Here is a 27,223-nt window from a genome sequence, read left to right as displayed (position 1 = left end):
TTTATCAAAACATCTAGGGAGAGTAAATGAGTCTCCTGTGTTTCTGTTTGTTTGTTTGTAGACAGGGTCTTGCTCTGTTGCCCAGGCGTGAGTGCAGTGGCATGATCAGAGCTCACTACAACCTTAGACACTTGGGCTCAAGTGATCCTCCCATCATATGCAGTGGTCTAAGTAGCACAATGCTTGGCTGCTTGGCTAATAATTTATATATATATCTTAAGTTGGATTCTCGTTATGTTGCCTAAGCTGATCTCATAGTCCTGGGTTCAAACAATCCTCTGTCTTTGACTTTCCAAAGGATTGGGATTATAGGCGTGAGCTACCACACCCACTCTGGTATTTCTTTTTAAGATCACAAGAACTTGTATTTGCATGGAAAAATTCGTTAAAATAGAAAAGAAATGTTAACAATACATGCCCTGAGTAAGCATATTTGGTACCTGGAATGGGAGAGACAAATACTTTTCTTTCTTTCTTCCTTTTTTTTAATAACTCTTTAATCATATGTACGTAAGGGGGATAAAAGGAAACACCAGGGTCACTGGGGAAGGGAGTAGGATATTCTCCCTTTGTCCCAGTGTCTGCTTGGCACAGTGCTGAGATTACACACACAACTGGGGTGGGCTTGGAAGTAGAATAAGGGAGAGGACTAAAGAGACAAACCACAAGGAGGAAGAGGAAGGGGTCGCAGTAGTCTCAGGCAGTGGACTCTGACACAGATTCACTCAGTGCAATGTCCCAGTAGTGTTCAGCCCCATGCTTTTTGAAATGCTCACGAGCCATGTTCTCTGTAGGGCACTGTTTGAACTTGATCTCTCCAAAGCTCCGGTCTTTGGCTGTACCCTCCCAGACCAGTACACATTTGTTGGTTTTCGTCACAGCTTCCTCATCATCATCTCCCTTCGTGTTAGATGTCTGTTCATTCCACTTTATCCGATGCAGCATAAGACGCTTAAATTTCTTCTGGGCTTTGGGGCCCCCTTCCACTACTACCACATTGACATCCTTGTGCCACCACCCCGGCCAGGTACAGTTGTCCAGCATTGGCCTCAATCTTGAACTTCTTGGCTGGGTTGCTCAAATTTTGAACTCTATATACAGATATGTGTACCCCCTGTGAAATGTCTTCTTTAAGCTTTTTAATTTTCTTGACCTTTCTCTGTTCTGCTGTAAGTTTTGGGGCAGCATTGGCCTCTTCGTGTGCTTTCTGTCTTTTTGCCATTTGAGCTTTGACATGGGCTTCTATCTTCATGGGGTCTTGAACAGCTTCTGTGACTAATACTCGCATCAGATTAGAAATTCTCACTTTGGGTTCTGGAGGAGGCATCAGGCCCAGCCTGACTTTCTCTTGTAGTTCTTTCTGTGCTTCTCTCCTTGTCTGCCTCCGAAGTTTCTTCTGTTCCTTTTTGGTAAGATACACCCCCAGAGTAACTGGTGTGTCATTGTCAACTGGAGGATTAAGCTGAGCTGGATGTTCAACAAGATTTGTGATTCCAAAATAATCTTCTCTCTTGGGATTTTCCTCTGTAAGGTCAAAGCCATTGGGGATGATGTAAGAGTCCCACCACTCAACTTCAGGGATATCTCCTTCCTTTAATTCCTTTTTAGGAGCAATGAGGGCAAGCCTAATGGAAGTATGTATGCCTGTTTTTTGAGCTGCCTGTGAGATCTCTGCCTGCAGCTTCTCTAGTTGAGCCTTGGTCCGTAATCGCTGAGCAATTTTCTCAAATGTGCCTTTGTCATGGAATTTAAAAGTTCGTCTCTGGCGTTGGGAAGGGGCAATTGAAACTCAGGGGTCAAAAAACGTATTGGACTCCGTATCTTCTGATGGCGTTTCTTTTAGCTGTTGCTTGAATTGCTCCCTTTTCACAGCATGAATATTAGCCTTAAGAGTAGGCATGCGATGTGTCAGCTCAATCTCCTTCCCTGTTGCATCTACAGTGCGACCCTGTTCATCTAGCATCAGTGGTGTAGGTTTAGTTTGATCTTTTAATTCCACCTTTGGGGGAGCAATGCCCATAGCATGGAGATTAGGCAGGCCCACCATGTTGGTATTGCCAATGAGTCCTGGCTTTAGTGCCAGCTGGGCTTGGATTCCAGCTTGTAGTTCAGCTGCCTTCCTTGCTTTGTCAATGGCATCATTCATCAAAGTGGCAGCCTGGGAAGGCTGAATAGTGTTGCCAATTGGAAGTTGCTCTGGTTGGGAGGAAGGAGTTGTCTTCGGCTGAGGTGTAGGGGGGCTAATGAAGTTCAGTTGTTTTTTTCTCTCCTCAATTTGTCGTGTTGCTGCTTCCATGATCTGTTTGATCTGGAGCTTAGTCGGCATGCCCAGGCTCTCTGATGAAGGACCAGGGATCACCTCTGGTTCCTCTTCCACCTCCTCAAGATGGGGTATTCGTCGCTTCTTTACTCCCAAAGATTCTTTGGAAATCTCAGAGTCACCACCAAACACCTCCTTTAGCTCTCGTTTTTTGCTCCTATCACTGCTAGACTTGGAATGCCTAGAGCTTCGGCCCCTCTCCACAGCCTCAAATAGCTTGTCCACAAATCGGAGAGTAGAATCATCAAGAAAAGGTTTCAGAGGGTCAGCTGCCTTCTTCTTGTCCATGCCCTTCCCCACACAGTTCAGTGCTGCTGTTACCACTATGGGCTCTGAGAAACCCAATACTCTCATCACTGTCTTCTCTATCCATGGTTTCAGCTCATCCAGCTCCCTCTTAGACAGTGCCATTGTTCAGGAGAAGTAAAATAGCTCAAGTGGGATTCAATACTCAGAAACTTCAGCCCCTGAGATGGCTATGTTATGGCTTTTTTTTTGTGGAATGTCTAATGATAGTCGTCTTGAGTTGGAGATTTCCAGTGGACGTCTTGGAGATCCCAAGGCTGCAGCTCTTTGGCTCCTGGCCTGGTTGCCTCTGAATTTGTGCTGGAATACAGTGCCCTTTTATGGTGCCTGAGACACAGTCCCCGCCCATTCACCAGCAAAGGTCCCACCCTAGGACTGTGTCATTCAAACCTAATCGAGCAAACGGAATCACCACCACCCTTCCGTGAATGATGATGTCATTAAAATTTTGTAGTACAAAATTCAAAATACCATGGTAACTCTTTGAATTCAATAAGAAAATCTACTACTATCTGAACAAGATTCTCCAATTCCAGAATTCAACTTGAAAAAGCAAAGTGTGTTAGAGATCAAATACAGAAGCATACTGGTGGAAACCTATTCACATCTCCACTAACATAATCAGTGGTGTTCATACCTCTCATACAGCCATGGACTGCGTCGGGATCTACAGTGGTGTCCATATCCTTTGACTCAGCAGTTCTACTACTCTTGGGGGTCTTTCCTTGACTTGGAAATCCCAAGACTGCAGCTCTTTGGCTCCTGGCCTGGTTGTCTCTAAGACAAATACTTTTCTTTGAAGGACAAGAGAAGTATTTATTTTCTTCTTCGTTTTAAAAAGCATACACCAAGCATGGCTTTTTCAATTAAAATATTTGTTAAAGTTTAAATTCCAAAATTTCATGATCCAAACTTTTTTTTTGGCAGTTTTTGGCTGGGGCTGGGTTTGAACCTGCCAACTCCGGCATATGGGGCTGGGGCCCTACTCCTTTGAGCCACAGGCCCCAACCTGATCCTAACTTTTTAAACATCACTTTCCAAACGTCTTAATTTTGAACTCACTTACAAATAGTTCTCCAAAATAACTATTCGCACTGTGAACCCCACAGAGTGCACACCTCCTTTTGGTGGTGAGCACTAAATCCAACGTGAGGACCGCTGGCAGCCGTTACGACTGACAACATACACAAATTCGGATATTAAATCCAACACAGGTCCAGGCAGCAGCTCACGCCTGTAATCCCAGCACTTAGGAGGCCAAGGTGGGTCGCCTAACGCACAGATTCGAAACCAGCCTGAGTAAGAGCGAGACCCGGTCTCTAAAACTAGCTAGGAGTTGTGGCGGGCGTCTGTAGCCCCAGCTACTCAGGCTGAGACAAGAGAATCGCTTGAGCCCAGAGTCTGAGGTCGCTGTGAGTTGTGACACCACAGCACTCTACTGAGGGTAAAAGTGAGGCTGTCTCAAAGAAAAAAAAAATCCAAAGCCTAAAGCAACTGAGGACCGAAGCGTTCATCAGGTATCGGGCACCACGCCTCAGAGTTACATTAGGGTTCGGCTGTGACTTGATCCAGGAGCGTCCCCAGTCCTCGGGGTGTGGCGGGCATCGTCCGTCCTCCGGACCCGGCCAGCAGCCGTCGCTCGCTTTCCGGCGGGGAACCCCACGGGCCCGCCACCGCCTCGAGGCAGCGCAGCCGGGCGCTGCGACGCTGCGACGCTGCTCCGGGGCCGCAGAGACCCCGCCCCCGCGCGCCACGTCACTCTGCGCCTGCTGCGCGCGTCGAGCGCCGCCACCGCCGGGCCGTGGAGGGAGTGAGGGAGGGCAGCCCTGCCCGGGCGCTGGTCGTGCCCCGCGCTAAATTTAAAAACGTAACATCCGCCCAGGCTGGTCCCGGAAGCGAAAGGAACCCGCCCCGCGGGCCGAGCTGCCGCGCCGCCCGGTCAGGCCCTGCTCCCGCCATTTTCGGCGCGGAGGGGGCTGCGGTGGCGGCGCCGCTTGGGCCCGAGAAGGCGGGCGGCATGGCCGCCGACCTCGACTGCGGGGACGGGGCTCGCGCCCGGCAGCTCGTGGTCCTGCTTCCAGGTAAACACGCCCGCACCCCACCGGCTCCCGGTCCCCTCCCCAGCCAGAGACGGGATTCGCTGGGACGCTGTGCCCCGCGTCGTGGTCAGAGGTCGTGGCCAGCGCAGCTTGCAAACCCGGAAGCGCATAATGGAGCCGGACGTGTTTTCCCCGCCCTGGTCCCCCGTGGGTCGGGTGAGCCGCAGGAAGACAGCCCTGGAGAGCCTCGCGGGCTCGGGGTCTTGTTTGGGGAGTAACTTAGTGTCCCCCATTCGGCGACTTGCTCTGCTTACTGTCCTCTGTTCGGCGACTTGCTGTGCTTCCTCTGGTCTGAGCCTGGGATCCAGTAGGCCCAGAGTGCCTCAGGGAAGGTGCGCTGGCTTCCTAGGGCCCCTGCCTGCGTCGGCCCGGGCTGGCGAGGCAGGACTGGCGGGTAGGCCAGTGGCCATTCAGAGAGTTTAGGTAGAGGGCGGCGCCTATGGCTTAAAGGAGCAGGGCGCCGGCCCCATATACCCGAGATGGCGTGTTTAAACTCGGCCCTAGCCAAAAAAAAAAAAAAAAACCTGCCAAGGAGTTTGGGGAGATTGATAACCGCAGAAGGGAGCCCGCCCTTTCAGCCTCCCTGGGGACATGACTGGCCATCTAGGGCATGTGGGATCTTGGGACAATGGACCACCAGTGCCACACAAGGAGGGACTCACTGAAAGAATAAAAGGAATTGGGCTAGAGCATCGGTTCTCAACCTGTGGGTTGCGGCATTAGGAAGGTTGAGAATCACTGGGCTAGGGAGCGCAAGCCAGAATCGTTAGGCCATTTTATAGATGTTAACATTTGACAGTGCACACTGTAAAGAAGGAAAGTCCCTAGTCACTATTTAATTTTGAGATATAGCTGAGTATTTTTGCGGTAAATATACTGTGCTACTGATAATAGTTTCCCATGAACCTAGATACTTAGGGTGGATGTAAAAAATTGTTTTGTGACAGTCTGTCAAAACTTTTTTTGCCTGTATGTTTAACTCTCCCCTTTAGAAACAGGTAATTCACTGAACTTTTCATAAGTATACACCCCAGTAACCATTCCCCGGGTCAAGTAGCATGTCCTCAGTCACCTTTGTGCTGACTGTCACCAGAGGTTAGCTGTCCTGTTTAGTGAGAGTGTACTATTTTGTGTCTGGCTTGTTTCATTGCATGAGAAATTTATCCCTGACTGTGAGATTCACCCACATTGTGTGTACTAGTGGTGTGTCTTATTGATTGGTTGATTTTTCTGTTATCGTTTCTATTTTACTGTGTGAATATCCATAAGATTTAACTCTTCTACTGTGGATGGACATTTGGATTCCAGTTGGCAAATATTATGAGTTTTACTTACAAGAACAATCTTTTATGAGGCTTTTTGCATATATCCAAGAGTGGAGCTCCTGGTCGTAGGGACTCACTTGTATGTGTAGCTTTAGTAGACACTGCTGAATGGTTTCGCAGAGTAGTTGTATGGCAGGCAGTGCCACATATCCTCCTACAGATGTTTGGATGGTCAAACAGAGCTAATGCAAAATTCAGAGTGTGGGTAGACTCTAGCAAAGGGCTACCTGTGTGCATGCTTTGCTTTTGTTTTGTTTTGTTTTATTTTGAGACAGGAGTCTCAAGCTGTTGCCCTGGGTAGAGTGCCATGGCATCACAGCTCACAGCAGACTCAAACTCTTGGGCTCAAGCGATTCTCTTGCCCCAGCCTCCCAAGTAGCTGGGACTACAGGTGCCTGCCACAGCACCCGACTATTTTTTTTGTTGCAGCTGTCTTTGTTTTAGCTGGCCTGGGCCAGGTTCTAACCTGCCAGTTTGGTGTATGTGGCCAGCGCCCTCCCCACTGAGCTGCAGGCACCACACAATATATGCAGGCTTTTCATTAGAAAAATCTTCCTTCTCACTTTGTCATTTGAATCAATTATATTTTCAGGGTGGGCACTCTAAATCATGCTTTCAGAATCAAGTGCATTATTGTTACTCAAAGATACACAATAGCTGATATAATTTGAGTTTGTCTTGTCCTGTTTAATCAGTATTGGCATCTTCATTTTTAAAGTGTGTTTGTATCCTCATTGGATGAAACACAAAACCTTCAAAGGAGTTTAGTATTGATTTCATACCTGAAAATTGTAGGCTTAATGTATCTACTACTCAGTTGTGAAAAGAAATTTCAGTCCAATTCTTGTTTAACACATTAGCTGAGGCAGAGCAGCTGTTACAGAACGGGCGGCAGCACGTGTGGTCAGATGAATAGGCTCTGTAAGGGTTGCAATCTGAGCGCCCTCCTTTCTGGCTGGTTTTTAGTGCCACCTACAGGCTCTTAGGGTACGCACAGTGTCACAGCTGCTGCAGTCCAGTCTTGGTTTTCAAACCTGAGGGCTTCAGTCACCTGGGGAGCTCGCCAACCAGGTTCTGATTCTAAAGGTCCCAGGCTGGGGTCAAGAATGTGTGTTCTCGTAAGTTCCCAGGTGCTGCTGATGCTGCTGGTCTAGAGACACACCCCACCTCACCCATGAACCACTGCAGTGAGGACCTGCCCTTGAGAACTAGACTGGCCGTCAGCCCCGGGGTTCTGCACTCTGCCTGGGACAGAATTTATAAGGTCAAGGGAGTGCTCATGAGTCAGAGTATGGGGTCATCGTCACGGATGTATTTGTTGGTTTTTCCAGCAGATGGGAAATGAGGCCACCTAGTTGTGCACTCAAGAGTAGGAGAGCCCATGCCCTCGGCTGAGCAAGCACAATAGCACCATATTAAGGGTACAGCAGTGAAGTCCGGCCCTAAATTAATGAAACAAAGATTATCAAACTTTGTAAAAAATATTCGGTGGAGGCAGTTTTTACTTAGTTTTAGAAAACTTGTGGAATATGAAGAAATACTCCCAAACCAAAAAAGGAGCATATTAACCAACAGGCCAACAAAACCTTATTTATTAATAAATAAGAGGAAGGGCTTTATTCACAGACTGGGAGCTTACAGCATAGAATTCCAAATGGCCATGCTCCCGACTGGTTTGGTCTTTCCCTTTTTATCGACAGTCAAAAAGTTCCAACCCACAGGTACCCTTCTCACTGGCCAGTTTGAATCAAGGAGAGATGCTATTCCAGCCCCCACAGGATTACAGGATTTCACAGAAGTAGAAATTTCCAAGTTCCAGGAAGTTAAGTTTACAGATTCCCAAGAGCTGAGTCACCATGGAGAGGACCCTGCAGGTGTATCCTTGGGGTCTCCTTGAGAAGACCTGTTCTCCTGGACCTTACCCTTCTCAGGTATCCTCTCTCATTCCCCCCTTTTGAGACTCCAATATATTTTAATTTGGGGTCCAATATTACCCTGTTTCCTCGAAAATAAGACATCCTCTGAAAACAAGACCTACTTACAGGAAAGATAAGACGTCCCCTGAAAATAAGACCTAGCGCATCTTTGGGAGCACACCTTAAAATAAGACACTGTCTTATTCTTGGGGAAACGGGGTAGCTTGCTTCTGTAAGTGCCTATATTAATCACTTTTCAACGCTTAGATTTTAGGGACTGTGTTTACTTTTCTTGGGTTCTCTACCCAGGCCTTAATAGTACCATGGTGGTGGGTTAATATATATATGAGTTTTTACTCTTCCCTGTGTGACATTCTCCCCTCACCCCCCCTTTTCCCAAAGTCCAAATTAAGACAAGTCCCTCGAGGAATTTCCTCAGGCTTCAGCTGTGCATTGACCAGCCAGCTCCAAGAATGTGGCTGGAGCAGGGCATGTTGATCGTCTGAAAAGTTATCTTTACTGGATGGCGCCTGTGGGTCAGAGGGTAGGGCACTGGCCCCATATACCGAGGGTGGTGGGTTCTAATCCAGCCCTGGCCAAACTACAACAAAAAATAGCCGGGCGTTGTGGCAGGTGCCTGTAGTGCCAGCTTCTCTGGAGGCTGAGGCAAGAGAATTGCCTAAGCCCAGGAGTTGGAGGTTGCTGTGAGCTGTGACGCTATGGCACTCTACTGAGGGCAATAGAGTGAGACTTTGCCTCTAAAAAAAAAAAAAAAAGTTATCTTTACTTTCCAAAGATTCAACCAGCTGTGATGACTCCAGGTGAGGATTCCTTTCACCTTTGCTGCCGTGCATGTGGTCAGAATGATGGTGTAAAGTTCTTTCTACCTTGGTTTCAGGGGGACCAGGTTCTGATTCTGGATCTAGACTTGGTCCCCTTGATCCTTCAGAGAGAAAGGATGTACATAACACGAAAAACTAAACAGAACACAGTTAATTACCCAAGTGGAGATTTTTCCTTGCTACTCTTTCTAGGGTTTTTGTCTATTCAGTCCTTCCCAGTTCTTTTAGGAGTCTCTGCTAAATTGCAGAGGATTGACAGAGGCCTCTTTGAACAATACCAGTGGCAAGGCCCGTATCCAATTAAGCTTTGCTTCCTGGCAGAGTTTACTGATTCCTGTTCATGCACTTTACCGTGTTCAAGCTTTGAAGCCTATAAGTTACATATAGTTTCCAGGTGATACTAAAAGCTATTATTTGCACTATTTCTGTTATGAAGACAAGCTCATTGTCCAGTGTAAACCAGAGTGGCAACCTAAACCTGGGATGATTTCTCTGGGCAACACTTTCACTACTTTAGGAGTTCTTTTTATCCTGATGGGGAAAGGCCAATGGAACTTCAAAGGATTTACCCACGGGATACACGTGAAACAACCTAACCCTGTGATGATATACTTTCTTTTGACATTTAATTCACATTATTTATCGAGTTGCCTACCACAGCACTGTGTTATATCTTGAAGGAAATATTTAAAAGTTCAATTTAGGTCTCTTTGCTTCTGATTTTCATTGTTTGGAGAAACCAAATATCCCAGATAAACAGAGCTGGAACTTAAAGTGGTACTTGTTGCAAATTCAGAACCAGGACTTTGATGTTCATAGGCAAGCAGAGACAGAATTGCTTCTCATTTCAGCAAGGTAAGCATTTCCTTTTGTTTGGGACAGTCTGTTTCTCTAAAACGTCCTGGAAACTACCTGTTTGCTGTGTTAGTTATTATAGGAGGCCATTAACATCTCTACTTTTTGGAAAATGGTAAAAGCTTCCATCCCTTTTCGTTGCCCTAAAAGTAAACGTTCGAGTCGTATTTTTAGTAATTTTCTCTAGTCCAAGTTTTGTGCATTTGTCAATTCTGCTCAGTTGGGAGGGACACAGATGTGCACCGAGTGTGGGATAGAGGACTACGTTTATTGCTGTTGGGGCTGAACCGTTAACAGGGCTCATCTCCAAGGAAATGTTAAAACATTGGGAAGTACCCCGGAGTGACGAAAAAAATCAGAAATCATTTCAGGAACCTTAATAAGAAAGAAAGAAAGAAAGAAAAAGACAAGAAAGCTCATTTAGGTCCACTTAGATTAAAATGTTCCTTAAATACACCCACCCCCCATTAAGAGCAAACTGCACTGCAGATCCCATGTTCAGTTATAGTAAGCTTTATAATAAAATGATTCCCCTTGAGAGTCCAGCCGCTGCAGCCACTCGGAACACTGTGGGGAACGCACAAGGAGGAACAAGGAGGGCAGGGGGTAGGCAAGAGACCTGGGAGCCGGAGCGGACAAGGAGGGCAGTGGGTAGGCAAACGGGCCTGGGAGCCAGAGCGGAGGAAGAGGAGGGCAGGGGGGAGGCAAGAGAGCTGGGAGCCGGAGCGGAGGAAGAGGAGGGCAGCGGGGAGGCAAGAGAGCTGGGAGCCGGAGCGGAGGAAGAGGAGGGCAGCGGGGAGGCAAGAGAGCTGGGAGCCGGAGCAGAGGAAGAGGAGGGCAGGGGGGAGGCAAGAGAGCTGGGAGCTGGAGTGGATGAGGAGGGCAGGGGGGAGGCAAGAGAGCTGGGAGCCGGAGCAGAGGAAGAGGAGGGCAGGGGGGAGGCGAGCGGGCATGGGAACTGGAGTGGAGGAGGAGGGCAGGGGGGAGGCTAGGGGGCCCGGGAGCTGGAGCGGAGGAGGAGGGGGAGGTGAGCAGCCTGGGAGCCTGAGGGGATGAGGAGGAAAGGGAGAGGTGAGGGCCAGGCCAGGAGCCCCAGTGTACCAGGAGGTGGCAGCAGTAGTGGCAGGCTCCACCGAGAAGCTCCTGGAAACTTAGGCACCTGCAGCTGGAGCGATAAGGGGGGTCGCGCCCTGGGCGAGGTTCTCCAGCACCTGGTGCCTGTGCTGCAGTGTCAGCCCTGGCACCGTCCCGCCTGGCGTCTGGTACTGCTGATACAGCATTACTTCTCACGTTCTGAACTGGGAGGTGACTTTGGGCTCATGGTTGATAATAGCATGCCCATTGCTGTTGCAATTTCTTTCTTTTTTTTTCCATTTACAAAAGGTAGGCTATGTTTATTAGAGTCACAAGCACTTGACTGAGTCAGTGTGACTCAAGACCACAAAGAAACCATTTCTCCTTTACTTCATTCTGAGTCCTAGGGAGAGACCCAGACTGGCAGGAGTGCTGCTCGGGGCCCATTCACAGGTTTACAAGTTTCTTACTGAGGGCCATCTGTGACTGTGTGAGATTGGCCACTTAGATCACCATCAGCAGGTCACTGATGTTGCTGTTGAGCACCGTCTGGAAGTCGTCAGGAGCAATTTTGGGTACTTGGTTAACCGGGCTCATCAAGAAGCCACCCACACTGTTGTCAGGGGACACCTTCCCAGGCAGTACATTGTCTGCGTACTATAGTACCGTGCTTGAGGCCTCCTGGACACCAGCTGATGCACCTCCTACTTGCTTCAAGTCACTTGAGAGTCCAGTCACTCCACTGCAGCTAAAACAGGTCCTCATGATCAGGTTGGCTTCAAAGCGTTCAGTGTCAGAGGTGTGGCCATCACTCCCACGGTCCTCCCAGGGACACCCATTAAAGTGCTGACATGGGCTTTGATGCTCACGCACGATCTGGAGACTGTGTCCACAGCGAGGTAAATGGATTCCTCCAGTCGGCGTGTAGGATTCCTCCAGTCGGGGTGAGAGTGTGGCCGGCTGCACAGGCTCCTCCAGGCAGTGGAGCCTCCTGGTCGAGGGGACCTAGAGTAGGAGAGCTCTGCTTTTATACCTGCTCGGCCCCAAGTTGGGCAACGAGTCCTACTTTTTCCTCCCCGTTTCTCCGTCTCTTTTGAAAGTGGAAAATAAAATTAGACAATACTTTTCTTAAACCATTCCCATTTAAGAACAAGCCCTTATGAAAAAAGATAATAAAATTATTCCCCTTTACTTCATTAAAATATGTGTTAAAACACAGGGAAGATTGTTATGTATTGTTTATTTCCTCACAGAAAACTTAAGTAATGACCAGTCACTTGGAGGTAGCAGATGGGTTGGTTTGGGGCAGTGAGAATCCCAAGCCTGCCTACCTTAGACATTTCAAATGAGATAAAAATACAAGGCTTCATGATGACCACAGATAATTACATCAGAACTGTCTCTTCAAATGGGAAGCAAAATAGATGTATAAGGATTGTGTGAATTCACACTTTAGAACTATGTTCTAACTAAAGGATTAAAACAAGAAATGAGATGTAAAAGGAAAAACTAATTTTCTTATTTCATGATGGGGAAAATTTATATTAATGTTGTAGTTTCTGACTATAGTCTCATGGCTTTTTATAAGCTCAAAAAGAATGCTCCTTGTTCAGGGACCGGTGAGGGGAGGGAATAAATTTTAAACCATATGGCAAAGGAAGAATTGCTATAGGCAACCCTTATAAAACAAAACAGAACTCTTTTATCCTTCTTACCTAAGAGTGCACGGTTGATCTCAGGTGAAAAATCTAAGTAGGTTTTTGTTCTTTGTCATAACCATGTGTGTGTGTGTCTAGAAATATACCGGTAGGCTGGCATCTTCCTTACCCTTGGAAGAGCTTATTCAGATGGGAGGAAGCCGCATTCCACTTAGCAAATGATAGAGAACCTGGCTGATTCAAGTGCTGATTACAGACAACCCCTGAATAATTAAGCTCAGCTTTTTGGAAGATGTGTCATTTGCTAAAGCCTCCTGCAGTCAGCAATCTAGGAGTTTTCCAGCATGGAGCCTAACATTTTCCACATAAATCCTCAGTCTAGTTTTCCCTGTAGGAAATGTTTTTTGGTGGGACCCGACTGACCTTTCTCCGAGGGCTGCTGGATCTGCTCTCCTTGCTATCTGAGCGTGTTCTGGAGTGGATGGGCTAAATCACTTGCCAGTTGGTGTAATCAGGCAGTTTCTGGAGGCTGATCTTGTCCTAGTAATTGTCCCAAAAGACCTGGGATGTTTATAAGTAAGAACTCATGACTCCCACGTATTTGTCCTCCAAGGCAGGAAAAAAAATCACAAAAAGAAAGTAAGCAGTATTCATGATTTTTTATTTGAATAGCAGAATGAGGATTGCCTGAGTCTCCCACATCCTCTGAGCCTTAATGATGGTGGTGAAGAACAGACAGCTGGGCCGGTGCTCCCTAAAGCCTTGCCATCACAGCACACCCTGAAAAGCCGGAGTTATGCTGCTTACTGTTCTGTGTCCTTGGGCAAATTGCTTCCTCGGTGTAAAGCCTCCATTCTATCATCTCCATAGTGGGAGAAAGTGCCAGTCCTGTGGGGTTGTTCTCTGGGGTTTGAGTTCCTTGTACACTCTTATAATACTTCAGCCTTTTGGCCCTGGGCCTGGGGCAGAGCAGGTTGTCAAATACAGAGGGTGCCAACGAAATGTATACACATTTTAAGAAAGGAAAAAACTGTATTAAAATTGTAATACTCGTCACTCTCCTGAGGTGCTCAAATGTGACCTGTATTCGTGTATTTATCTTTTGTTATGGGCATACATCGCCTACTGTGTATTTGCTAAAAGGACAAAAGTCTCATGTGCCCTTTCCTCTTACAGTGCCCTGCTTAATCTGTCCTTTCTCCCTTGCTTCCACTTCTGTCCTCAGGCTTCATTCAACTGTGTTTCCCACAGAGTCAAGCCATTTGTCACAGCCCACCTTCTCTGTCTTTGAAGGCTCCATGACTTTGTGTCTTCCTGGAGCCCTGCTGGCAGATTCCTGCTTGTTGTTTACCACAGCTCAGGTGTCACCTCCACCAGGATGCCTTCCCTCAGGCCCTCCCACCTTGGTGCCCAGGTCAGGGTGCCTCTTCATCACAGGTGCTGTCTTCATCATCAGTTCTCTGTGAACATGGGTTGAGCGCTGGTGCCTGCCAGTGGCCAGGGGGAATGGAGGCGTGTCGTAGTGGTTAGCTCCTCCGTGTGGGCACTTCAGCTGCAGAGCACACTCTGGCACAGGGAGGTGCTGCTTTGTGACTTGCTTTTAAGGAGAGTGTGAGGGGTTCAGACCTGCATGTTCTGATGCTTGTTTGGTTATCTGTCCCTGGAGGATAGAGGCTGGAGGCTGGCAGAGGGCTGTGCTGTCAGCACCTCTAGGGCCTGAATCTCAGCAGCGTCTGGTAAGGTTCTCAGCGTCTGGTAAGGCAACATCCACCACCTACCTGTACCTCATCATTTGTATTATTTTCTTATTATTTATTATTATGTTTTTATAATAGTTATATGTCAACCTCATTGTTTTAAACTTTTTTGTTGTCCCTTTTTAACTCTTTATTTACATATTTTTCTCCCAGTGTTTTTTTTTTTATTGTTGGGGATTCCTTGAGGGTACAATAAGCCAGGTTACACTGATTGCAATTGTTAGGTAAAGTCCCTCTTGCAATCATGTCTTGCCCCCAGAAAGTGTGACACACACCAAGGCCCCACCCCCCTCCCTCCGTCCCTCTTTCTGCTTTTCCTCCCCCCCCATAACCTTAATTGTCATTAATTGTTCTCATATCAAAATTGAGTACATAGGATTCATGCTTCTCCATTCTTGTGATGCTTTACTAAGAATGTCTTCCACTTCCATCCAGGTTAATACGAAGGATGTAAAGTCTCCATTTTTTTTAATGTCTGAATAGTATTCCATGGTGTACATATACCACAGCTTGTTAATCCATTCCTGGGTTGGTGGGCATTTAGGCTGTTTCCACATTTTGGCGATTGTAAATTGAGCTGCAATAAACAGTCTAGTACAAGTGTCCTTATGGTAAAAGGATTTTTTTCCTTCTGGGTAGATGCCCAGTAATGGGATTGCAGGATGAAATGGGAGGTCTAGCTTGAGTGCTTTGAGGTTTCTCCATACTTCCTTCCAGAAAGGTTGTACTAGTTTGCAGTCCCACCAGCAGTGTAAAAGTGTTCCCTTCTCTCCACATCTACGCCAGCATCTGCAGTTTTGAGATTTTGTCATGTGGGCCATTCTCACTGGGGTTAGATGATATCTCAGGGGTGTTTTGATTTGCATGTCTCTAATATATAGAGATGAAGAACATTTTTTCATGTGTTTGTTAGCCATTCGTCTGTCATCTTTAGAGAAGGTTCTATTCATGTCTCTTGCCCATTGATATATGGGATTGTTGGCTTTTTTCATGTGGATTAATATGAGTTCTCTATAGATCCTAGTTATCAAGCTTTTGTCTGATTGAAAATATGCAAATATCTGGAAGGAGGGAGGTGGGTGGGGCCTTGGTGTGTATCACACTTTATGGGGGCAAGACATGATTGCAAGAGGGACTTTACCTAACAATTGCAATCAGTGTAACCTGGCTTATTGTACCCTCAATGAATCCCCAACAATAAAAAAAAAAAAAAAAAAGAAAGAAAAAGAATACAAAAAAAAAAAAAAGAAAATATGCAAATATCCTTTCCCATTGTGTAGGTTGTCTCTTTGCTTTGGTTATTGTCTCCTTAGCTGTACAGAAGCTTTTCAGTTTAATGAAGTCCCATTTGTTTATTTTTGTTGTTGTTGCAATTGCCATGACAGTCTTCTTCATGAACTCTTTCCCCAGGCCAATATCTTCCAGTGTTTTTCCTATGCCTTCTTTGAGGATTTTTATTGTTTCATGCCTTAAATTTAAGTCCTTTATCCATTTTGAATCAATTTTTGTGAGTGGGGAAAGGTGTGGGTCCAGTTTCAGTCTTTTACATGTAGACATCCAGTTCTCCCAACACCACTTATTAAATAGGGAGTCTTTCCCCCAAGGTATGTTCTTGTTTGGTTTATCGAAGATTAGGTGGTTGTAAGATGTTAGTTTCATTTCTTGGTTTTCAATTCGATTCCAAGTGGCTATGTCTCTATTTTTGTGCCAGTACCATGCTGTCTTGACCACTATGGCTTTGTAGTACAGACTAAAATCTGGTATGCTGATGCCCCCAGCTTTGTTTTTATTATGAAGAACTGCTTTAGCTTTACGGGGTTTTTTCCGGTTCCATTGAAAACGCAGAATCATTTTCTCCAAATCTTGAAAGTACAATGTTGGTATTTTGATAGGAATGGCATTGAATAGGTAGATTGCTTTGGGAAGTATAGATAATTTTTTTTTTTTTTTTGTAGAGACAGAGTTTCACTTTATTGCCCTTGGTGGAGTGCCGTGGCGTCACACAGCTCACAGCAACCTGCAACTCCTGGGCTTAGGCGATTCTCCTGCCTCAGCCTCCCGAGTAGCTGGGACTACAGGCACCCGCCACAGTGCCCGGCTATTTTTTTGTTGCAGTTTGGCCGGGGCTGGGTTTGAACCCGCCACCCTCGGTATATGGGGCCGGCGCCATGCTCACTGAGCCATAGGCGCCGCCCCGGGAAGAATAGATAATTTTAACAATGTTGATTCTTCCCATCCATGAGCATGGTATGTTCTTCCATTTGTTAATGTCCTCTGCTATTTCCTTTCTGAGGATTTTATAATTTTCTTTATACAGGTCCTTCATCTCCTTCGTTAGGTATATTCCTAGGTACTGCATTTTCTGTGAAACTATGGTGAAGGGAGTTGTGTCCTTAATTAGCTTCTCATCTTGATTGTTATTGGCGTATACAAAGGCTATTGACTTGTGGACATTGATTTTATATCCTGAAACATTACTGTATTTTCTGATGACTTCTAGGAGTTTGTGGTTGAGTCTTTGGGGTTCTCTTAAGTATAAGATCATGTCGTCAGCAAAGAGGGAGAATTTGACCTCCTCTGCTCCCATTTGGATTCCCTTTATTTCCTTGTCTTGCCTAATTGTATTGGCTAGAACTTCCAGCACTATGTTGAATGTAAAGGTGACAGAGGACAACCTTGTCTGGTTCCAGTTCTAAAAGGAAAAGCTTTCAGTTTTACTTCATTCAGTAAAATATTAGCTGTGGGATTGTCATAGATAGCTTCAATCAGTTTTAGAAATGTGCCACCTATGCCTATACTCTTCAGTGTTCTAATTAGAAAAGGATGCTGGATTTTATCAAATGCTTTTTTCTGCATCTATTGAGAGGATCATGTGATCTTTATTTTTGCCTCTGTTAATATGGTGGATAACGTTTATGGACTTGCGTATGTTAAACCAGCCTTGCATCCCTGGGATGAAACCTACTTGATCATGAAGAATGACTTTTTTGATGATAAGCTGTAATCTATTGGCTAGGATTTTGTTGGGAATTTTTGCATCTATATTCATGAGTGAGATTGGTCTGAAATTCTTCTTTTTGGTTGGGTCTTTTCCTGGTTTTGGTATCAGTGTGATATTTGCTTCATAGAATGTGTTGGGAAGGATTCCTTCTTCCTCAATTTTTTGGAATAATTTCTGCAGTACAGGAATAAGCTCTTCCTTAAAGATTTGATAGAATTCTGGTGTGAAGCCATCTGGACCAGGGCATTTTTTGGTTGGAAGATTTTTTATTGTTTCTTTGATCTCAGTGCTTGAAATTGGTCTGTTCAGGAGCTCTATTTCTTCCTGGCTGAGCCTAGGGAGAGGGTGTGATTCCAAATATTGATCCATTTCCTTCACATTGTCAAATTTCTGGGCATAGAGTTTCTGGTAGTATTCAGAGATGATCTCTTATATCTCTGTGGGATCAGTTGTTATTTCCCCTTTATCGTTTCTGATTGAGGTTACTAGAGATTTTACTTTTCTATTCCTCGTTAGTCTGGCCAATGGTTTATCTATTTTATTTATTTTTTCAAAAAACCAACTCCTTGTTTCATTAATTTTCTGAATGATTCTTTTGTTTTCAATTTCATTGATCTCTGATTTGGTTTTGGATATTTCTTTTCTTCTACTGAGTTTATGCTTAGATTGTTCTTCTTTTTCCAATTCCATAAGATCTCTTGTGAGATTGTTGATGCGCTCTCTTTCTGTTTTCGAATGTAGGCATCTAAAGCGATGAATTTCCCTCTCAAAACTGCTTTTGCAGTATCCCACAGGTTTGGTAGCTTGGGTCTTCATTGTTGTTATGCTCAAGGAAACAGAAAATTTTATGGGATAATATTGGGTGAAAAACCAAATAATAGCAGTAGAAACACTAGCAAAAATGAAGTTCTAGTTATTAAAAAAGGCAGCAATGGGAAATTATAATTAAACTAGAAAAATTGAGAAAGAAAAAATGATCTGTATGGAAAAGGTTGAAATTAAAATACAAAACAACATTAAAATAGAGAAAAAAAAACAATAAAACACAACCAAAAACAAAGCAGTATGTATATGTTTTTGAATATTGTCTGGGCAACACGTGGTCTTCTGGGGTATGAGATGTTAATCACAGTTCTGATACGACTGGAGGCTGCTGATTTCTCAAACCCCAGCAGGTAGACACCCTAAATCTCTCTTCAGCCCACTTAAAAGGCACTTTGAGCTTGTAAACTTGCTGAGCAGAAGCTTTCCCAGGAAAGTGCTTGTCGCTGGAATCACTGCTGAAGTGGCTATCCACTTACCCAGTGTGCCAAAACCAGTCTCACTCTGCCCCCGAGGGTTAGGGCTGCAAGGCAGCTCAGACCCCACCCTTAGGCTACTCAGTCGCTGGGTTACCAGCTCCCACCCGGATTCTAGCTCTGTGACCCTGAGGGCAGAGCTTGCTGTGGCAGATCGCTCACAATGGCTCCCTGTGGCCCACAGCCAAACACTGTTAGCTCCATCTGGCTCAGTGGCTCAGACTGGGGCCCTAGACAACGGCCAAAGTTCTCTGCACTCCCGCTCAGGCTCTCCCCAAGGCAGTTCAGCTGAGTGCCAAGTCCAAAGACACCAAAACAGTTCACAGGTAAGGCCTTTCCGGTTTGCAGTCTCGCTGCTACTGAACTTACAGTTGCGGGCGGGTTTAGATGGATTGAACACACGCGACCACTTGCCGGTTTTCCACTGTTTTAGTCCTCCTCTTGGGGTCCAGAAGTCTCTCGCTGACTCTCTGTATCCTACAGGGATGATGATAGGCAGATCCCACCAGCCAGAGATGCCTGGAGTCCTATCTCCCCAGACTCACGGTGCCCAGATGCAAGGAAGCTGTTACTTGGCCGCCATCTTGCTCTCCTCCCCCTGGTTAATCCCTCCCAGTGTTTTTTAAAATAACTTTTTTTTTTTTTTTGGTTAGAGCAGTAGTACTTACCCAGTATACAAATATTAGTAAGGCACAAAAAAAAAAAAAGGACGGTGCCTGTGCCGTCTCCCTGCACTGCTCCTGCTCCCAGAACAGCACGCCTTGCCCTCCAGGCCCCTGGGGTCCCCTTCTCCCTGACCCTGTGCTGCAGTGGAGCCTGCCCTACAGGCAGCAGAGGGGACTGCAGATGATAAGTAAAAATAATAAAATCATTAGTGAGAGCTGGACACTGTCGCTCAGTGGCTAGAGTGTTGGCCTTGTAAACCAGGGATCTTGAGTTCTAGCCTTGCCTGGGCCTGATTAAAAAAAGAATTGTTCCTTGTCCTGCCTGCCCAAAGGAACCATTTTTTAGTCTTTCTAGTCTTCTTGTGTATATTACAAAATAAATTCCAGTGTTCTTAAGTTTTTTCTCACTTTTCCATTTTTGCCTTTATTTCAGCATTTACTTGTACCGCTTGTTTAACACTCGGGGAGGTTGGGGTTACCCACAGATTATATGTAGTGCTCTTTACTTTTCTGCAGAATCTGGGAAAGATGGTTAAATTAACAAAGAGCTGAGGGCTAGGAGTTTTTTCCTCTTAATTTCAATAAAGATAGAAACTTGCAGTGATAATGAACCAGGCTGACAAAGAATTTCCACTTTGAGCACTGAAGAGCTACACCCAGTGTTTTGTTTGTATGATAACACCTACCAAGTACGTGTTGCTTCCTGTGGGAGACAGTCCATATTTGGAATGGGTTATCCTTGAAAATGGATAAAGATTAAACATATAAATAAATGCAAAAGCTGACAATAAATTCCCAGAGCTGAACAGGCATGATGGCCAACCGGGATGTTTTGAAAGCTGTTCACAGCAGGTTGAATGTTTGAGACAGCCCTGGACTGTCATGAACATCCTCTAGTGAGCTTCTATAACCAGGATGCCGATCCAAATGGGCCATGAGTCCATTTTTTTAATGTGGAGGGGTCAGTGCATCTGGGCTGTGTGTCATGAAACCTGACTTAAACTGGAGGAGCCCTTGGCAGCTTAGCAGGAGTGTGAGGACTGGGGTGCTGACCAGGGGCCACGTGTGCCTCTTCTGCTGGAGCCGGCGCAGTGCTGTCGTACCCTGACCAATTTTATGTTGGCTACAAAATATAATATGGTATTATATTAACCAGTATAAATGGCTAATACACATTAGCTACTGTTTTTATTTTCTATTGTGTCACCTCTCCAGGGTTTTCCTGCTTCTCACACGGTTCCTCCTCCATCTCTGTCTTTTGCTGGTCTCTGTGGCCGTGGAACTGACATTTTCACCAGCTGCTTCTCTAGCACGCAGGCCGTCCTTAGTAATGTGCTGTTGATGGGAACAGCCCCCGAAGAATGCAGATTTTGTCTTCTGAGGTCGTGGTGAAAGCCAGTTTTTATTTTTTATTTTTTCCCCAGAGCTTCAAAGGAAAGTTGCACTTTGAGGAACCTGTGACTTGGAAACCGTCCTGCTGTCCTTCTCTCTGGCCTTCTGGGTTTGCTTCCTCAGTCCCTGGAGAAACAGCTGCAAGCAGGGGAATGACCCGGGTCTCTCGGACAGCTCTTTGCTCACACCTTGGGAAGAAAAGGCATATAGTTATTACTGAAATTAGTGTTCCTGGAAGCTGCAATAACTTCAAAGTTATGCTGATTAGTCTTGCCTGTATTGGATTTGTGTCCTAACAAAATGTTTCCAATAACTGGGTGTGGGGGAATGTCCGCAGCTATGTAAAGAATACTAGAATCCCTAATGGGAAGAGCAGTTTTTGTTTCTTGCCATTGGTCTAACTTGACTTTATCTGTTTCTATCACTAATGGTCCACAGCAGATTTCTCTCATCACCCTTATGCATCTTTTTGAGTCCTGCCCTGTCCCTTCCCGTCCTCTCCTTCTGCTCTTTGGCAGTATGGTCTGCGGCGAGGTTGTGCCTGGAGCGGCTGATTAGATGACTCTCCTGGTTCTCGATGAGGAGGACAGGAGGGGAAGGGGACAGATAACTTTGGGAAGCTGGAATCACAGGAGGACAGTCATGTCAAGATAATGATTGAGCCTCCCAACTGCAGTTTCTGTTTTCTAAGTTAAGAATTACCAGCCTTAAGATTAACAGTTTCTTCACAGTGTCTCAGTCTGAGACATTGGCTCTGGGTCCATACTCGCCTGCAGTTAAATCCTGGTTGTACAGTTGACTGATACTGAGACCTTTGGGCAAATTTCCAACCAAAAAAGTGAAAATTAATCTAGTACTTACCTTATGGAAGTGTTAGAGGATTATATTTTGTAGCCAATACAAAGGACGTATACAATGCCTGGTTGATATTAAATGGCTAATACATACTAGCTATTGTTTTTTTATTTTACATTCCTTGGACACTGTTGTCTATGTAGCTAGTACGTTTTTGTTAAAGTTCAAATTTCAGGAAAGTGGCAGTTGGTTTTCTTTTTTTTATTGAAGTATTTAGACCGGGTTGGTAAAGACGTGGAAGAAAGATTTGCTGCCAAAGTTTGTGGTGCCCCGTGTAACATACACAACCTGGCTCTTCTCAGAGAAGGTCTGAGAGGCTGTGGCAGCAGGTGGACCCAGGCAGCTCCGGGAGCAGGGCTGGAACAAGGCTGGTGCCTTCCGAACCCGGAATGGCCTGATCTCTCTGCTTTTCACTTGCTTCTGATTTGTCTGAGTTTTTCTCTTTCAGACAGCATAGTTTATGTTATCTTTTGTATTAGAGAAAAGAATAAAAAAAAGAAAATGAATAGCTACTCTTTTAAAAATGGAGTGTTAACTCATGTTCTCAGCATAGTTTTGAAGGTGTCTCACATGAGTGAATCTTCTAGATAAGTGAAGTTTGATGTCAAGACTTGCTGTTACCATTTCTTATTGAGTTTTTTCTGAAATTAAACAACACATGTATTTAGTAGATCTCATGAGCCAGGAACTCTGCTGGGTACTTTACTATACATTATCTTGGTTTTTACACACAAAATTCATGTTTTTCTGGCTTTTAAAATAAGATATACTGGTTCTAATTTATTCTTTTCTTGGGAGGCTAATTGTTAAGCCTCAAGTAACTCTGTGGTTGGAATTTGTGGTGTTTGTATTTTAACCTTACTATTCCCTAACAGAGTCTGTCCCTAACAGTCTGTCCCTAACAGAGTGCTTATTGCATGTTCTGGGCTTTCATGTGCATTTCATATCAGTCTAACAGAGGACTGAAAAGTAAGTACTATGCTTATTTTATAGATAAAAACAGCTGTGGCACAGAGTGGTTTAGTGTCTGGCCTAGTCTGATGGATGACTTAACAGGAGGAGCTGGGCTTAGAAGAAGAGCGTCTGGCTCCAGGTCAGCTGTGGTTTTAATGCTGACATTGTTGAAAAACAGGCATCAAAATAGGTTTATAGACCACGACCCTCCTCATACTCGCCCTCTATAACTTTTCTGATTTTTTTCCCATACTCTAAAAGCAGGGGGTTTTTTTCCCTAATTTATTTAATCTTCTGCTGCACTAGATGCAGGTAACAGGAAAGTAGAAAGTAAAAAAAAAAAAAAAAAGGGTTAGAGCTTCCAAGCCTGCTGGGTGAGGAGCTAGTCTGTGGAATGACCCCGGAGCCTTCAGTGTATAGTCACAATTAATTTGTGTGCCTAATGCCAGGTGTGAAGAATTTATCGGAGTTTTATAGTAATATGAGGTCTTTTTTTCATACTAAGCTTTCAAAGTTCAGTGAGGGTAAATCCATCCCTCCATAAAAGCCATGAAAATGCTGATAAAGATGGTCAAAATCAATTTTTTTAGAATCTCTGAAATTAACCAAAAACTTCCACTAGTCTGAGGAGTGTTTATTCAAGAAAATCTGCTGAATCTCGTTAAGAATAGCAGGGATTGTAGCCCTGTAACTTGAACTACTTCTATTTCCCTCTCCTTGGCTCTGCAGGAGCCTTGAAAATTGGCCGTGTTGCAAGCATGGCCCTTGTAAAAACCGGCAGCCTTGTGCCATTGTGCAGGATGGGCCTAGCTGGAAGGGCCGCAGAAGTCTCACTGCCCGGCATGGTCTCTGTGCGACCTGTCTCACAACTCCTTGGGAAAGTCTCATTCCTCCAGCTCAGAGCTCAGAGCTTCCTCCGTGGGAAAAGCCCTGTCCCCCAGGTTGTTTGTCAAAAACAATCAGTGACAATTGCAGTTTTTGAGGGGGGCAATACCAGTTGGGCAAATAAAAACCTGCTTAGAAGTTTAAAGGGAAGATAAGGGAAGCAAGGTGTTCACAGGGGCTTTGAAAAGCTCTGACATATTCCTGACATAATACCTAGGGGATTAGAAGGCCACGCGCACATGCGGGCTCCTGCTTGGTCAGGGAAGATCTGAGAGGGCCTCGCTCTCTCACCTCTGAGCAGCAAGGGCCTGGGAAGCAGCAGGTGGGAGCCAGGGCAGGACGAGGGCCTGAGCGCTGAGGGCCCAGCACACAGAGAGCCCTTCAGGCCAGGAGAGTCACTGGTTCAGATCCTCAGCTGGGCTGGCCCAGCAGACACGTCCGGGGCTACACGCTGTAAGGAGTACAGACTTTACGGTCTTAATCCGGGAAGGTCATGAACCATGCAATCACTACGATGACTGAACAAAAACAATGGATCCTGGGAGGGGAAGGAGAGGGGGGTCTGATTTCCTGAATTTCCACACTAATTATTGTATTATCTGAAATGTCCAGTTTGTTGTAAAGTGTGAGACATGTGTTGCCCACAGATAGGAAAGTTTGGCCCGTGCATAATGGGGGAAGGAATCAGTAGACACTGTCCCTGCAAAGATTCCAATCATTATAAATACAGTCAGAGAACTAAAGCATGTTCACAGAATGGAACTATGACGATGAAGTCTCACCACATGGAGAATATCAGTGAAGAGAGAAATTATATAAAGTAGATACATTCTGGAGTGAAAAAGGACAGTAACTGAACTGAAAAGTTCAGTTGGGCTTAATGGCAGATTTGAGCTGGTGGAAGAAAGGATCAGAAAACGTGAAGACGGATCATTTGAGATTATCCAGGCTGAGGGACAGAAAGAAGAGTAAAGAAAACTGAACATGGTTTCAGAGAGCTGTAGGACACCGAGCATTCCATTATAGGCAGAAGGGAGTCCCAGGAAAGAAGAGAAAGGGGGAAATGATGTTTGGAGAATTAATGGCCAAAGACTTCCCAAATTTGATTTAAAAAAAAACATTCATCTACACATTTAATGAGTGCAACAAATTCTCAGCAGGATAGACTTAAGGAGATCCATGCCTGTACACAAGGTAATCAAATTGTCAAAAGACAGAGAGAATCTTGAAAATGACTAAGTAAGTAGAAGGTATTCTCAGTAACATTAACAGCTGACTTCTCATTGGAAGCCCTGGAGGCTGGACGTCAGTGGGATGACACTGAAGGTGCTGAGAACCCTCGACAAAGAATTCTGCATCTGTCAGTATTACTCTTCAAAATGAGGAAGAAGAAGAAAAACTGAGAGGATTCATCATTAGAAGATCTGTCCCACAAAAATCATAAAGGAAAGGGAAAAGCCCTAGATGGTAATGTGAATCCACACGAAGAATAAAAAGCACTGGTGAGGACAAACACACAGAGAGACCCAGAGGCCAGCACAGACCCGTTTCTGTTGGTAGATGTCCTGTTGATAGACAACTGCGTGAAACAGCAATTGCAGAACTGTTAACGGGCTCACTATGTATGCGGATGTGATTTGTGTGGCAATAGCACCAAGGAGGGGAAAGGAAAAGGAATGAATTATAGGAAAGTTCCTAATAGTATTGAAACTTGATGTGAACTACATTATTAATTAATATGCTAATCATAATTCCCAGGAGCAACCACAGAGAAAATAACTCCCCTATATAATAGTAAAAGAAACAAGGAAACAAAAGTTGGCCCTTTTGAAAAGATCAACGGCATTGGCAGATCTTTAGTGAAGCTGACCAAGAAAAAAAAAGAGAGAAGGCTCAAATAACTAAAATCAGGAATGAAAAGATGGGACATCACTGCCGACCTTACAGAAATAACAAAGGATTACAAGGGAATATTATAAAAACTGAGTGCCTAGAAAATAGAGAAATAAAATTGACAAATGTCAAGAAAAATATAAACTGCCAAAAGTGACTCAAGAAGAAATAGTTGGCACAGACCAGTAAAGAGACTAAACTAGTAAATTACAAACTTCTCGTAGAGCAAAGGCCAGGCCCAAGTAGCCTAGTGAATGGTGAATTCTCAACGTTGAGAGAAGTAGCACCAGTCCTGCACAGAGCTTCCAAAAAATGAGGGAACATTTCCCTTCTCATTCTGTGAGCCTGGTATCACCCTGATACCAATATCAGACAAAGACGGGACAAGAAAAGAAAGCTTTAGTCAGTATTCCTTGTGAACACAGGTAGACAAATCCTCAATGGCTAGAAAACCAAGTTCAGGAGGATGCAAAAGAGTCATGTACCGTGACCAGCTGGTCCTTGTCCTAGGAATGCTTGTTGGTTCAGAATACCAAAGTCAGTGTGATATGTGATATTTATAAGACTAAAAGCCCAAATCTACATAAGCCCATCAATAGCTGCAGAAAAAGCATTCGGCAAAATCTGACACCCTTTCATGATAACAACACTCAATAGTTTAGGAATACAGAACTTTCTCAATCTGATAAAGGGCATCTGTGAAAAACCCATAGATAATATCCTGCCAGTATTTCCTATGAAATATTTTTACATAGTAATATAAAAATATTTCTGATAAATTGTGTTAAACAAAATATATTTTATCAAGTTACAACTTGGTAAGGAAAATATGTTAAAAATTATTTTTTACCTGTTTTTAATGTGGTTCCTAGAAAAATTTAAATTACACATGTGGCTCACATTTGTGGAATGCGTTTTATGTCTGTCAGACCACGCCGTTCTGGAGCCAGGGCTCCAGCTTCCTGCACCCTGTGCCCTGCCCTGTAGGGACTGGGTGATTGAGAGGTGAGCATCGGGCATGGGGACTGATGGAGTTGGGTGGAGAAACAGGTGAGCGGAAGTGAGGGGATGCCCCATAAGCCTGGTGCCCAGAACAGTGCCTGAACTGGTGCCATAAAACTGATAGTCTAAAAACGGTTAACAAAAGAGAGTAGGTGTTCATTACTGAATTCGCAGTTATTCAGCAGCTGTTTACGTAGTCTTGCTGTGAGTACATAGGATCTAGCAAATGGGAGGGCAGTTTAGTGAGGACAGTCACGAGGTTAGTATGTAGGATGCTGAGGGGCTGAGTGGACCTCGAGAGTGGTGGTTGCCACTTAACAGTATGAGTTTGTTGCCAGGTTTTTTAGTTGTGCAAGGCAAAATCTTTGCCTGATACATATATTTTTTTAATATTTAGGGGAAATATATTTGAAGCCTGCACTTTATGTAAAATCATCCGATTTTCAGGTATTGACACCTAACTCACGTTTTTTTTAAAACAAGGATATCAAAAAAGACCTTTTTGTGGACCTGGTTGGGCCCAGGAGCCAGCTGAAGATTCAGCTGGTGAAATGAAAGCATAGTTCCCTTGGCTCCTTAGCCATCGATGCAGAGAGCGCCCCAGTGCCGGGCACAGGAAGCCTGGCCAGACCTCCTTGCTGTGTTCTGTCTTCTGTTGTAGGGTTCTGTAGTCCCGTATATTTCTTTTTCCTGACAGTTGTCAAATGTGCAGGCTACATTTGTATGTGTGGTTATTTGACAGAGTGTCTGCCTCTTCCATGGAGCTGTTTTTGCTAGTCAGTAGTTGAAAAATGACTAAGCGAAGTAGGCAGGAGAAATCAACTTTGAAATGCACTCTATAGTAAAAAAAGGCAAAAGATCACAAATACAGTGTCTCTCTTGGAATTCTGTGTTGAAAGATAAACAGACATTTTGGTGTTACCTGTATTTGTATATCTCAATGCACATGCCAGAGAACCCTGGGGTCTGTACAGGTAGCGTAACATGTTATTGTCAGTGTTTATCTGTGGTTGTACTTCCAGAAGTTCTCATAGGTCGACATTTTAGACTACAGCTAATCCTCTGGACTTACTGCTTTTACTTGGGAAAAATAGAAACACTGCTTCCCTTGTGGAGTTATTAGCAA

General features: G+C 44.8%; 2 protein-coding genes across 4 annotated transcripts in view; one reads left to right on the top strand and one right to left on the bottom strand.

The window, feature by feature from the left end:
* Positions 1-489: 489 nt before the first annotated feature.
* Positions 490-4,037, bottom strand: LOC128566629 (U4/U6 small nuclear ribonucleoprotein Prp3-like). The gene is given in 2 exon segments (XM_053563540.1): positions 490-1,012; positions 1,014-4,037. Coding segments are annotated over 2 exon segments (2,034 nt in total). The 5' UTR covers positions 2,732-4,037; the 3' UTR covers positions 490-696.
* A 211-nt stretch (positions 4,038-4,248) lies between these two features.
* RNASEH2B (ribonuclease H2 subunit B) overlaps positions 4,249-27,223 on the top strand; it is an 80,818-nt gene continuing 57,843 nt past the window's right edge. The window contains exon 1 of one of the 3 annotated variants that reach the window (XM_053563715.1): positions 4,249-4,707. In XM_053563715.1, coding sequence (XP_053419690.1) covers positions 4,644-4,707 — 64 coding nt within the window. In that variant the 5' untranslated portion in view covers positions 4,249-4,643. Of the gene's footprint in view, positions 4,708-4,850; positions 5,058-27,223 lie in introns of those variants that run through there. The other 2 variants (XM_053563713.1, XM_053563712.1) reach the window with 2 other exon arrangements.

The sequence above is a fragment of the Nycticebus coucang genome, chromosome 15 (assembly GCF_027406575.1).
Source record: "Nycticebus coucang isolate mNycCou1 chromosome 15, mNycCou1.pri, whole genome shotgun sequence".
NCBI classification, from domain to species: Eukaryota; Metazoa; Chordata; class Mammalia; order Primates; family Lorisidae; genus Nycticebus; species Nycticebus coucang.
This window is presented reverse-complemented; position numbering and strand designations above follow the sequence as displayed.